Source organism: Phaethon lepturus, unplaced genomic scaffold, assembly GCF_000687285.1.
Source record: "Phaethon lepturus isolate BGI_N335 unplaced genomic scaffold, ASM68728v1 scaffold8740, whole genome shotgun sequence".
In the NCBI taxonomy this organism is placed as follows: domain Eukaryota; kingdom Metazoa; phylum Chordata; class Aves; order Phaethontiformes; family Phaethontidae; genus Phaethon; species Phaethon lepturus.
In genome coordinates this window covers 8,732-22,177 of record NW_010511121.1, presented here as the reverse complement: position 1 = coordinate 22,177, position 13,446 = coordinate 8,732, and the positions used below count along the sequence as shown (strand labels likewise).

At 50.5% G+C, this 13,446-nt stretch overlaps 1 protein-coding gene across 1 annotated transcript; it reads left to right on the top strand.

The window, feature by feature from the left end:
• Window positions 1–605: 605 nt before the first annotated feature.
• ALOX5AP (arachidonate 5-lipoxygenase-activating protein) lies at window positions 606–9,140 on the top strand. The gene is made up of 5 exons (XM_010282836.1): window positions 606–731; window positions 5,369–5,468; window positions 6,689–6,759; window positions 8,090–8,171; window positions 8,683–9,140. The coding sequence occupies exons 1-5, from the start codon at window positions 662–664 to the stop codon at window positions 8,843–8,845; spliced, it is 486 nt and encodes a 161-aa protein (XP_010281138.1). The 5' UTR covers window positions 606–661; the 3' UTR covers window positions 8,846–9,140.
• The last annotated feature ends 4,306 nt before the right edge of the window (window positions 9,141–13,446 follow it).

The window sequence follows — 13,446 nt, the reverse complement described above, 5'->3', positions numbered from 1 at the left end:
CAGGGCATTATTTGCAGGGGGAAGGATGCAGGATCCATCCTTGGTAATGAAAGACGTAGTTCTGTGCCCACCTGTGACGTTCACAGCATTTGTGTACTGCCCATTCAAATATGATCAGGAGCTTTTCCTCGTGGCCTGGAGACCTGGGGTCTCCTCACTGGCGAGGCTGATGGAGATGTGACCAGGGAGGGCACATATCTGAAAGCAGCAGTGTTCTTGAGAGTCTCCAGCATTATTTCTCCTCCCAGCTACTTGTGGGGTGGTCGGGCACTTGCAGGCAATGGCACGATAGCCTGGTTGGTCTCTTCCATCCTTTCTGCTGTTCCACACAGCTAGCCGAATGCTCAGATGTACTTTAGATATCAAGGTTGCTATTTTGCTCCTGAAGGGCAATAGGTATCTTTCTACATTATATATCCTCTTAGATGACAGACATATAATCTCTTGTTTCTTGGGGCTTCGCTGGTATATGATGAGTGAGAGAGCCTGTGGCTGTGTGCTTTGACAGGCATCCAAGCGCAGGGTGCTGCCACTCTCCTGTGAAGCCATAGGAAGTGTTTCATGATTCAAGATAAGACAGACCTTCACTTCCTCCTTCTGTGCTTGCAGAGCTGAGCTGCCGCCGAGGCTGCGCCGTCCACCCCGACAGCCCGCTTGCAAAATGGACCAGGAAACCCTGGGAAGCGTTGTCCTGCTCGCCATTGTCACCTTGATCAGTGTTGTCCAAAATGGTAAGACAAAAATAAGCATTTATTTAAGGACTAAAAGGGAGCTGAGAAAAGTTCAGGATGATATATGCTGATCTGGTCTTTGGATAGGTAATCTGGTTATAAGTGCGTGTGTGCTTAGGCATGACTTTGGCTTGAGAAATTGTCTTCGAAGAGTATGATTTTGCATGCAGTACCTTGGCAGTTGCATGGACCTACTCTGTGATATTCCAGAGTTTGTTATACATGTGTCAGCTAATGCAAGGATTAATATGCTGGGGTACTCTGTGACAATATGCATTTTGATTTGATGACTGAGACCTCCTTTCCTGGCTAAAGTCCTTCACATGGGCAGCCCGGGCGGCTGTCCCGGGCAGGGGACAGGGACAGGGCCCCGAGGGGCTGCCGTGGGTCAGACCTTTGCATGGAGCTGGGCGAAGGGGGCAAAACTGCACTGACTCGTCGGAGAAGTCTTTCTTTTTCTGGGTTGTTGGTGGGCAGGCAGCTCTCCTGTTTTCCTGCATCTCCAGGTCCTACAGTCCAACTAATCTCAATTGACTGCGGTCCCAAGAACACTGCGCATTTCCTGCAATGGAGAAGTTTCCTTTTTTAGCTCTTATTCAGACCTCTATAGCCCCTACTATTCCTCAGGATTTTTAAAATAAAACAACAAGTTTCTCTCTTGTGCAAGTCTGATTTTAACTTGATCATCATCTCTTCAAATACTTAATCATTTAGCAGGAAATTCTGCCCAGAATAGAGAGAAGGGAGTGAGTTTTGCCCCAGCTGCACTGATATCACCCAGGTTGAAGGAGAGTCAGCAGTGGGATGAGGGGATGATGCAGATGCTAGAAACCTTCTGTGAAGGCTTCTTGGTACCAATGGGAGATTCCCACTGAGCACAAACCCCATGTTCGGTCCCAGGAAAAGGGCTATTCTTGGGCTGCTGCAGAGAGGGGAAGTAGAGGGAGCCTCACCATAAGCCTGGCTGCCAGAGGAGAAAAAAAAAAATGATGCAGAGTGGTTTGGTTTCGACATGGGCACTAAATAGCATGTCTAACCCAATGCTGTTTTCTGGTAAATGCACAGCGTGTGACACTACCAGAATATGAGATGTTGAGATCAGAGCACATTCTGCAATTTAAAAAATGTGTCAAATCTACATTTCTTGCTATTTAACCAGATTACTTTATATACAGGGTTTTTTCCCCTCACTCTGAAGCTCAGGCATTTGCCTTCCAGCCTGACATGCGCTTTTATCTCATGGAAATCTGTCTGCAAGATTATTGACCCAACTGCTGCAAAGGGGCAGTGCGACACTTGGCAGAGGACTTAGTGTGCCAAGCATGAGTGGCACACAGCCCTAAATCATGATTTCAGACTTTGAATCATCTGATTTCCTCCTCCTCCCAGGCTTTCTCTCTAGAAAGACTGAACTGATATGCAGTCCTGCAACGAATGCAATAATTAAGGTGGTAGAAATGCTTGTCAAGGGATATCTGTTGCACTGAACTCTTGCTATTTCTCTGGTTTCAGCAAAGCATTTGGGCATCTGCTTGACTGTCTTCTTTAAGTATGTGAAGTCAGTACCACGTAAATTCGGGTTTATATTTTTTTCTGCACCTGGTGCAGGATTAGAAAACAGTTTGGCTGACTGCTGTTATTCCCGAAGCTGGAAGTAGGCAGTGGTGCTGCCCTAGTCTGACGTGCGTTTATGGTCACCTTGTTCATGTTGGGGTTCTCCATATCCTACAGAATGACTCGTGCTGCCGGATGCCACTGAGTCACACATGTAGCTTTAGGTTTTGTTCTTGCATCAGAGAGATGTTGCAATTTGTCAGCTTTCAGGGTACATCAGTGTTTACTGTTGAGCAGATTGGGATGGAGGAAGAAAAGCAAAGTCAACGGAAAGAAGGGACAACCTGCACGTTTGCCAGCACTCACTAGGTTGGAGCATCAGGTCATGGTTTCTGTTGGCATGAACTTGTGAAACAACCAGGGTTGGACTGAACTCCTGCACATTAATTGACCAGAGTGGAACTGCAGCCTGTGCAGCCCTGGAGCCTCAGGGCATCATCTCCTGATGCAGCTGAGCTGAATTGAACCCCTCAGCTTCAGCCCTGCTCCACTCATTTCATGCCAGCTTGTGAAACCACCCTTTTGCCTTGAGGTTCAGAGTCAAGAGCAGGAAATATGACCATGGTGTTGCAAGTTGCTTCACACTAGTCTCTCATTTCTCCAATGCCAGGTTAATGGAGCCCAATGCTGCTGAGATGGGAGTGCAGACCTGCAGCAAGGGCCACCACTGGATGTGATCTGTCAGCTCTGCTCTGGTCCATTGCAGAGCTTCAGCCCGTCTGAGCCTCAGGCAGCCAGGACCTGCCTCTTGGGCTGCCTTCTGGGAAGATTTTGGGAGCCTGCAGGGTGTGTGACATTGACAGGGCAAAGGCGCCACAGACACAGGGAGCCACATTCAGGGCAAAAACCTCACTTGAAGCAGGAGGCTCTACCTCTCCGTACGATGGTGAGATGCTGGGTTGTCCTCTGATTCACTGCCCTCACTTTGGGGGTCCACGTGGTCCTGAGGAAATACAGCTGCTGTGGTGGGTTGAAGGCAACTAACCCAGGAGTTTTCACTAGCTAAGAGGCAGACACCTCATGTGAGGTGGTTGCCTACGCTCTTTCTTGAGTCAATGGAGAAACATCAGGAGTTCAGTGAAGTGGTTTCTCTTGTGCCGGTAACCCTCTGAGGGATTGATTAACCTCTTCAGATGCCTTTCTTCTGTTTCCTTCTGTCATCCACTGTTTACAGAAGGAAAATATCCAACTCCCCAACACTCCTCAATGTCTCTGAAGTGAGATGAGACAAAACCTGCTCCTCATCCATGGTGTGGGTGTACATAATAACCCTACCACTGTCCTTTGCCCTCCTGCCCAGTCCTTTGACCATACCCACATCCATACACCACGTCAGAGACGGCAAGATCTTCCAGGACAGATGCCTGGTCCTCCACAGCCAGATCCTTCCCAGGAGACCCAGCACTCCCAGGCCTGCCCAGCCCTGATCGCAGAGGCTCTGCACCAGGAGTGGCACCCCAAGAGCACTTCCAAGCTCTTCTTCTTGGTGACCACTGTCACGCTGGACATATCTGTGTTCTCGGTGTTGAAGAGCCTCTCTGCAGCAACACACGGGTGTTTGGGAAGTGGCAGCACCTGTGGCAGCAGAGAGGGAGAGTTATATAGCTTACGCTTGGCTTTGAAGCTGCCGAATCTTCTAGTGATTTCACATACATGCTAAATGGAAGAGAGAATGTAGGCAACATATCCCAGTGAGCCCATGCAGTCGCAGACCTGCAGGAAGTGGTTTCTCATCACTGCAGCTTTGCACTGGAGAAAAAAATGCCATTCAACCCAGTCCTGTTCAACTAGGTCGTCTTAGACCCTGTAGGCAGGTTAATAACCCCATGCCAAAGGCTGGGATGGTGGATGGGTTGGACATGCTGAGAGCTCTCAGTGGCTGTGCCACTGGATGGTGTCTGCTTTGGGTCCCCCAGGGCCAAGTGGTCCAGGAGCCGGCCAGTGCACCACGCTGGTGGCACCGGGAGGGTCTGCAGCCTGGCTCAGAGTGGGGATGCTGACTTAAAGCACTGCGTGTTTTTCTGGACAAAGGCCTTATGTACCCAGAGAATCACTCGATACCGGAAGGCAAAAAACTCAGTAGCTTTTAATGAAGGCAATAGAAGTACAAAAGACCTACTTACAGCATCAGTGCGGGGAAAACAGAGGTAACTCTTCAGATACTAGGTATTAAATCCTGCAGCTTATCAAGTTATACTTCTATTGTTATAATAATACCTTTCCTGATGGGTTATCTTTTATATATACCTTTGGCTAATATTCTAAGCTGTAGAGTGATTTGGGTACACTGAGATGGGATGCACGATAGTACAAAGCTTGCAGCTTGTAGCCTGTCAGGGCTCTGTCTGCTGTATTTAGACACATGATTGATGGTCTCTGGTGTAGTGTCATCAGATAAAACGTGTTTTTCAAGCGCATGCTGCATTTTTGCAGCAGCTAACACCTTGACCCAACGCAGTTGCTTAAAAGGAGGATACACACAAGACGGACACACAGCCTTCAGGGACAGGTTTTCAATGGGCCTTTCTGGAAAATTAACCCGCCCTGCAGGATGTCCCTGGTTTGGCAAACGGCTATCACTGAAAGAGAAGAGACTCCCTTGTCTCCCTGCTCTATTAGAGAGTGAGAATTGGGTTTGGCAGCTTTGTCTAGAAAGCTTTTTCCCACTGGGGGCACAAAGGACGGGGTCTGGGCTGCTCTTCTGCAGCAGAGAGAGGTGCGGGCTGCCAGAAGGGCAGCGCAGGGACGAAGCAGGGCTCGGAGGTGAGAGCCTGCTGCCAGTCACATAACGAACACGTGAGGATGTCTGAGGTCACATCGCACTGCGCCTTTGCACCGAGGGTTTGGTTATACCACGGTGGCAGAGCGAGCACCCTGGCCACATCCTGCAGCTCCACGCGCCCGTGTCCTCTCCTGCCATCCAGCCTGGGTGCTTGTGAGAACAGACCCGGGCCCACAAAGCCCAGCTTCTGCAACATGTCCACATTACATCTCAGATTGAATACTCTGTGTTTTTTTAACAGCTTTTTTTGCTAGCAAAGTGGAGCATGAAAGCAAACACTGCAACGGCAAGGGGTTCCAGCGGCCGGGATCGTCTGCCTTCGACCGTGTCTACACTGCCAAGTGAGTAGGCAAGCCCTGAGAAACCAGTGGAGGCAGAGCAGGGTTTGCCTCTCTCTTCATTACGGTTTATTCCAATCTCTTTTGGGTCCAGAGGTGGGTTCCAAATGCCCTCAGACGAAGGCTTGGCTCTACAGTCCCACTGCTGCGTGCATTGCTGTGATGTTTAGATCTGCAGTTCACCAGTATGTTTGCTGGTGAACCCAGGTCCTTTCTGGACCCCAGGTGCTGTATTTATATTGGACTTGCAGCCCTTATGTGCATTATGTCCCTTCGTTTGGGAGCCCATTCACCCAACAGTAGCTAATGCTGGCAGCGTGGTACAAGCACAGCCGGTGTCCCCAGGGCACTGCGGCTCAGAAGGAAAGATCCAACAGAGAGACGTGACTTGCTGAGGAGCGGGTCGGTGGCAGAGCTTGTACAAACCTCTCGGTCCCCCGGGCAGCTCTCTTGGCATGCAGCTCTCCGCTTCTCTGCCACATCTGTACCTCTTGTCTTTGACATCCCTTCAAAGAGAGCAGAGGGGAAAATTAATTCCAACCCAGAAGAGAGAAGAACATAAAATATTTTTTATTACCCGTGAAGTACTGACGATGTGCTTGAAACTGGATGGGATGTCCATGTGCTGCCCTTCACAGGTGTGCAACCTCTGCCAAGGGCAGAGTGCTTCCCCCTTGGAAAGCATTCCCGGCTGAAAGAGGCAGCTGGAAATCATTCCTGTTCCCCTGCAAAGAGACATGTTAACTCTGTCAGACACTCCTATTTGCTGTGTGATTGTTCTTTTGTTGGATTCATGCAGCTTTCAATGGCAATAACTTGATTAATATGACTTAATTACAAGGATTTTCCAGGCCAAAAAAACACACAGCATGTATTATACATGTGCCATGATCAAAAGAGGTTAGAGGAGGAAAGCAGCTTTCACAGGTGCCAGGCATGTGCGCAGGGCAGATTGTTTTCCTCATCGGGCAGGACAAAGGCATCCTTTATCCGAGTGGGGAACGGGGAAGCAGACCTGCGGGCAAGGCAGCCGTTGTGTTCGGGCACGGACGCGCCAGCGGCCGCAGGCAGGTCAGGAGCCTCCCACCGCTCTGGGGTAAAAGCCCACCCGCAGCGGTGCTAGCGCAGCCCAAATGCACACCCCACCACCCTTTGCTCGTGAAACGTTGGTTTTGTTTCTATTTTCACACGTTCTGATTTCTCTCTGACAAATTCCTTTCTAGCCAGAACTGCGGACACACATACCCTACGTTTCTGGCCGTGCTTTGGTGCGCTGGGCTTCTCTGCAGCCAAGGTAACACACAGGTTTTTTCCCTTTTCAACCTTGCACCACTTTCAGCAAGTGGAGAAGAGAAGGCTCCAGGGAGACCTTACTGCAGCCTTCCAGTTCTTAAAGGGGGACTATAAGAAAGATGGGGACAGACTTTTTTAGCAGGGCCTGTTGCCATAGGGACAATGATTTTAAAATAAAAGGGGGTAGATTAGACTAGATCTGAGGAATAAATTTTTGACAATGAGGGTGGTGAATCACTGGCACATGTTGCCCAGAGAGGTGGTAGATGCCTCATCCCTGGAAACATTTGAGGTCAGGTTGGACGGGGCTCAGAGCAACCTGCTCTAGTTGAAGGTGTCCCTGCTCATTGCAGGGGGGTTGGACTAGATGACCTTGACAGGTCCCTTCCAACCCAAAGATTCTATGGTTCTAAGGGATGGTGAGCATTTCAGAGGTTACACTTCAAGGGACCAAATTGTCCTGCAGTGGGGGGACCAGTCTCACTCGGCTGTCCTGCAGCTACTTCTGCTGTTGAATTAGCAGCACACTCCCTGACATGGTCTATGCCAACAGACATGTTCCCAGACATGATTCCAGACAGTCCGGGCCAGGGAAATTTCCCATATAGGCATTATGTATGAGATCCCTCCATTTTGGGTGGAGCGTTTAGTACTTGGATGCTGGATGCCGCATTATTCACCCCTGGGACTGGAAGTGGGCTCATTTGATTAAATTGCCAGAGCTGCCAGCCCTTCCCAGCGCTGAGGGGGGAGCCCAGGAGTATTTACCTGCATTTCTAAATACCATCTCCTTTAATGTAATCTGAGTTTTCCTAAAGTTGAGTACTTTCCTAGGGTCCGTGGCTATTCTTTCTGGAAGAGAGGAGTTTCCTGACCAGAAGAAGAAGGGCTGTTGCCTGCGGGTGTGGGGAAAGCTAGAATTAGGGGGGAAAAGGGAAAAGCCCCTTTTTACGTGCTCAGAAATTAGTGTTGGACCACAGTATAGTCCTCCACCCTGCTCCCAGAGAAGTACATTGATTGGCTGCCTTTTATTTCTGGTGAAGGCAGTGCCTAAGCCAGCACCCTCCTTCCCGAGCCCAGCGTGACACACACCGGGTTGCTGCAGCAGGCACAGCTCTGGGCAGGATTACACCCACAAAGTCTTCAGAAAAACTGGTGTGAAGGCAAGGCAAGCACTCCGTTTCCCATGCAAAGGTCACTGTCCTGCTTTCCAGTGACCGTCCCATCACCCAAGGCTGCAGGTCCCCATTTCCTGGTCCAGCAGACGGGGACAGTACGTACGGAGAGACCTGTGTCACTGTCTGTAACCTGTTGTTTTACCGTTCACCCAGCTCCTGCCGCCTTTGCTGGCCTGATGTACTTGTTTGTGAGGCAGAAGTACTTTGTGGGCTACCTCGGGGAAAGGACTCAGAGGTAAGGACTTGCAGAGCTTCTTCACAACATGGGACACGGGAGGTGCGGTGGCACCGGGGGTCCGGGGAGCTGCAGGAACAGGGTGGCTGCTTCAGCAGCGCCCGCTGACAGCTTCCGCAAACGCACGCGTTGGTGTGTTTGTGCTACTATTTGCACAAGATCTTCCTTTTACAGTGATAAAACTTGTTACGCACGCGTGGAACAAGATTGTCCCACGGCCTTTGATGGTTGAGAGGACATATGAGTCCTTCTGAAGAGCTACTTTTGTACGCAGCAGCCTACGTTGAGCGCAGGAAGCCAAATCCAGACCCAAACAAATCCTGACAATGGCATTGCAGAGCTCACGGCTGGCCAGAGCAGCAACGCGAGGGCAGCGCAGAAATTTGGCCCCCTCTGTCTCAGCCCCCGAGGTGTTTCAGCTGGTGTCAACAGCAGAGTCCAAAGTCTGAGGGCTTCTCGCATGAGGTGATGTGTGTTAACGAATTGCTTTTCCCCCTTTCTGTCTCCCCAGCACTCCTGGTTACTTGTTTGGAAAGCGCATCATTTTGTTCCTGTTCCTCATGTCCGTGGCTGGAATTCTGAACTACTATCTCATCTTCTTTTTTGGAAGTGACTTTGAAATGTACATAAAAACGATAACCAGCGCGATCTCTCCGTTGCTGCTCATCCCGTAGCTCCCTGCAGCACTGCGGGGGTCAGCGTGCTTAATAGATCGATACCCGGAACCAGCCGTAATTCAACTGTTTAAGAAATGAACCCGTAACCCTTTTAGACTGCTGTAAATCTCATGCTTGATGGGCTTTGTAGTTTGATTTAACCTTGCTTTTTCCTTCAGGAAAAAGATTTATCGTGAGCACTTGGCACACCCAAGGAATGATAACAACTTCCAGTTAATTCTTCACTTTTTTTCCATAAATGCAGCTTGCAAGCTGATTGCGTGACTGGAAGGGACACTGTATGCTTGCTTCATAACGGCGTCGTACTTAGCTTTTGTCCCAAAACCTAGGGGCCTCTCAGCATCGCTCCTGACCGACGGCTCCCACAGTTATCCTCACGCCCAGGCACAGCCTTTCGCCAGCATCCCGCACGCCCCTGCCCACGCAAAGGCACTGGCCAGCCCCTTCGCCTACCCTTTCCTTCCCATTTGCTGATGACTGAGCTCCTGCTGCTGCAGGAGGGCAGCAAATTGGCTCCCGTCTGGTCTTCCTTGATAAATATTCATGTGCGTAACGCTCCGACACTGATCTCATTTACACTTCAGCCTTTTTGTTCTCCCAGAGCTGTGAAAAGGGGTCTTGCGTAAATGAGGAGCTGGTGTATTGACGGTTTTGTTTTGCTTGGCTTTGTTTAATAAAACGGTCTAAAAGGATGAAATCTGTTTGCTCCCATCTTCTTCGCCTGGTGCGTGATCCCGACGCTCGGCGGCTCGGCAGCTGGCCGGTGAGCGGAGCACGGGGAGCAGCACCGGGCTCTTTGTGCCGGCTGCTAATCGCCCGAGGCACGGCCTCCGAGGACGCGAGTTTAACAGCTCCCTCTCTATTAGCAAGTTCCATTTTCTGCCTCCATCACCAGCACCGTGCCCCTACACGGCCATACCGAGGCGCGGTTTGATTCGAGACGCGGACCGAGGAGGCAAACTGCCGGTGCAGTCTTCTTAAACACCGCTACCCTATGAGTGCTTAAGCTCTTAAGCCTGCCTGATTACCGCACGCAGGATGGATGAAGCTGTATTTTATGACTCCTTTGGGAGGGACGGAGACTCCTCACTATGTGAGAAGAGGGGCTGCCGAGCTGCTTGCAATAGCTGCTTGCAAAAGCAGGCGCAGAAAGCCGGCTGCCCTCGTACCACGCCAAGGCTGCCGGGTTTTGCTGCTGCCCGGCGGGGCAGAGGGCTTGTGCGCGGCTGCTCTCCTCCACGCCCGGCCATCGGCGTTGCCAAAATAACGCGCACCTTTTCACACACCTCTTTTTTTTTATCTCCTACAGGAGTTTTAGACGTGAAAGATTAGTAATAAATGTATTTACTGCATGATGCTTAGCTAATAAATGTTCTTACTGGTTAGAATAGGTAATTCAAAAAGTATAAACGAACCTCCCCGCCTACAGCTGCTGAGACACCTTATTCGTGGGTACAGCACTTACACTCCTTCCCTCCCCTCCTTCTCAAACCACTGTAACACACTCCAAACCCTGCTTCATGCCATGCTTCTCTGCCACCCTCTCTCTCCATAGCTCATCGGCAGCCGTCCATCCTCAGTGGCAACCCACGATCCCTCTGCCCCGTGGGGTCAGCCCACCAAGGGATGGCAGCACCTCAGGAGAAGAGGGGCAACCCCTGTGGTCTGGAGTCACCGAGTTCTTCTGCATTGCTGGTACCAGCAAAGGCTCACACTGCCACCTCTGTTCCTTGGTTCAGAGGAGGAGATGCTTCACCAGCACCACAGTCCCAGCACCCCAGCCAGGCCAGTCTGGTCTCCCTGAGGCCTGAGACTTGTTCATGGTGGCTCACCCAACCCTATGTGTCCACCTTGCAGGTCTCCCCAGCTGGATAAGTCTCCCATGGTGCCTTTTTGTCCTTTATAGCAGGAAGCAGCTCAGTTGACCTTCTGATGCCTCCTGTTAGCATGAGAAGAGGCGGTCCACCAGCCGGCCTTAAAGGGCGGAGGATTCAAATGTCTATTTTGGGTCAGATGATAATCTATGCCAGAACTCCCAGGCCTCTCTGTTGACTTGATGATCGGTTTCTACATCACTGTTTCTAGGTAAAATTAGGTCATCCTCTGAGGGAACTAAGGCCTATCTTTTGCAAGAATATCTCCTACCTACTTCCTCAAAGCCTTTCTGATAACAAAAGAGATGAAAATGTAGGCAAAATCTATTTTCCATCTATCTATAAATGGAAATGGTGATAGTATCAGACAAACAGGTGGCACATAAATCGATCACTATGTAAATTCTCCGGGAACGTCAAGCTGTGTTTTCCATGTTACAGGCAAACCTTGTGGTTGCATTTGCCTTCCCACTCTTTCTATGAAAGGAAGGCAACGTCAGTGCTATTTGGGCTTTCCCTGCTGTGTTAGATAATTCCAGTTTCTGTTTTCAGCAGTAAAACCACCCTGTTCTGGGTGGTACCATTGCCAGCACTTTGCACATCAGCTACTAAGAAAGATGCAAACATAGGCTCATTGCAGGGGGGTTGGAGTAGATGACCTTTAAAGGTCCCTTCCAACCCAAACCCTTCTATCATTCTATGATTTTATAGATCCACATGCAAAATACATACGTTACTGTGCAAGATGTAGAGGCACATACTGGGGTCACATATACATGAACTCACTAGGACCTACTGAGCCGCGTTGGACGTGGGCACATGGCTGAAGTGCCAGTCCCCGCTGATGGCTCCTGTTCAAGGCTGGCTTGTAAGCCCCAGGGGCCAGCACCCGCATTCGGTGCAGTGCACGGCTCGGCAGCTCCGGGCCTGGAGCCGGGGCTGTATGTGAACAGCTACCGCTTTCCCATCCCGCTGATTGCGCCAATGCTGCCGATCATCCTGCTCGCAACGCTGCCAGGCTGTGGGCTCTGCTCCACCAGCCGTGCCCCGGCTCCTTGCGACGGTGTGCCACCACCACGCCGCGCGGCTCTTCGTGCGCTGAAATCCAGGCTACGCAAATAAACGTACTGTCTGTGTGCGCATGACCATAGGCACAGCGTGTTTGCTTACTGCATTCTGTATATATACATAGAGAGCGAGTAGGTGCTGAGTCATGTGAATGCTAGAAGGTTTTCAGGGAAGGCAGGGAAGCAGGTTGCTCAAGCACCAGCCCTCTCAGCTTGCAGGCTGGGTACATCAGAGACTGCAGAGACTGCTGGAAGCCGGGCTGTGGCAGGATGCTTTTGATCTGCTGACAAAGGCCTGGAGCACATACAGTATTCTCACCACAGTAACTGCGTCTGCTTCCGTACAGCACTACAACCCTCTAGTGGAAACTCAACCCTATCGGCACGCCGGTGCTTCTGGCCATGGGATGAGCCATTCCTCCGAGGTTTGAAGTCTGATGGTGATGCAACAGCATCCACATTTCTGAACAGATGCATTGTTTATTATTGAATGCTATTTTTTATTATTCTGGCACATAGGGACCCCACTCCTGAAGGAAGACCACTATCCTATCCACCCCAAAGCAAGCGGTCCTGCTTAGCACAAGGTCCAAGTGAGCAAGTAATGTCTGAGTAGGATAAGAAATCTGTGTGCACTACACACGAGGGTTTCCTGCAGTATTTCCCAGATTCCCAGTTTCCCAGAACTTGCAAAATCAGCCTGTGCTGTATCAGCTCAGTCTAAGTCATGTCTATGCCAAGTTTCCCAATGAGTCTCTGAGGATTAGGAGAGTAGTTCTGCTGGCACAGGGCAAAGACTGGCCTTTGGCAGCTTCTTCAGCTCTCACCTGCTCTGAGATTACTTTCTTCTAGCAGAGCATCTGGTTTAACAGTCACAGAAACCCAGCGCCCTGTGTGCTGGTGTTGGCTGGGATAGAGTTAATTTTCTTCACAGTAGCTCGTATGGGGCTGTGTTTTGGATTTGTGCTGAAAAAAGTGTTGATAACCCAGGGAAGTTTTTGTTATTGCTGAGCAGTGCCTACACAGAGCCAAGGCCTTTTCTGCTTCTCACCCCACCCCACCAGCAAAGGGGCTGGGGGTGCACAAGCAGTTGGGAGGGGACACAGCTGGGACAGCTGACCCCAACTGACCACAGGAATATTCCATACCATATGATGTCATGCTCAGCACATGAAGCTGGGGGAAGAAGGAGGAAGGGGGGGACATTTGGAGTTATGACATCTGTCTTCCCAAGTACCCGTTATGTGTGACGGAGCCCTGCTGCCCCGGGGATGGCTGAACCCCTGCCTGCCCATGGGGAGCAGTGAATGGATTCCTTGTTTTGCTCTGCTTGCGTGCGCGGCTTTTGCTTTACATATTAAATTGTTTTTATCTCAACCCACGAGTTTTCTCACTTGTACCCTTCCGATTTTCTCCCCTGTCCCACCGTGGGGGAGTGAGTGAGCAGCTGCCTGGGGTTGAACCACGACACGCTGTCAGGGTGGGATGCTGCAAAGCATTGAGCATTGGCCCAAGTTTGTGGACTGCAGTGGGAGCAGGATTAGGCCTTGCAGGGAATGCTTGGAAATAGTCCACCCTCAATAAGTGAAAGGGCAGTACAGAATGAGAGTAGTGACAAAATCATTCCCTGGGTGGTTTTAAACTGGTCCCATGTCCC

What these genes read in the sequence shown, in the direction of transcription:
- ALOX5AP (XM_010282836.1), top strand. Translation starts at nt 662, where the DNA reads ATGGACCAGGAAACCCTGGGAAGCGTTGTCCTGCTCGCCATTGTCACC. An exon ending in GATCAGTGTTGTCCAAAATG is followed by an intron (nt 732 to 5,368) that starts GTAAGACAAAAA and finishes TTTTTTTAACAG; the next exon opens with CTTTTTTTGCTAGCAAAGTG. An exon ending in GACCGTGTCTACACTGCCAA is followed by an intron (nt 5,469 to 6,688) that starts GTGAGTAGGCAA and finishes ATTCCTTTCTAG; the next exon opens with CCAGAACTGCGGACACACAT.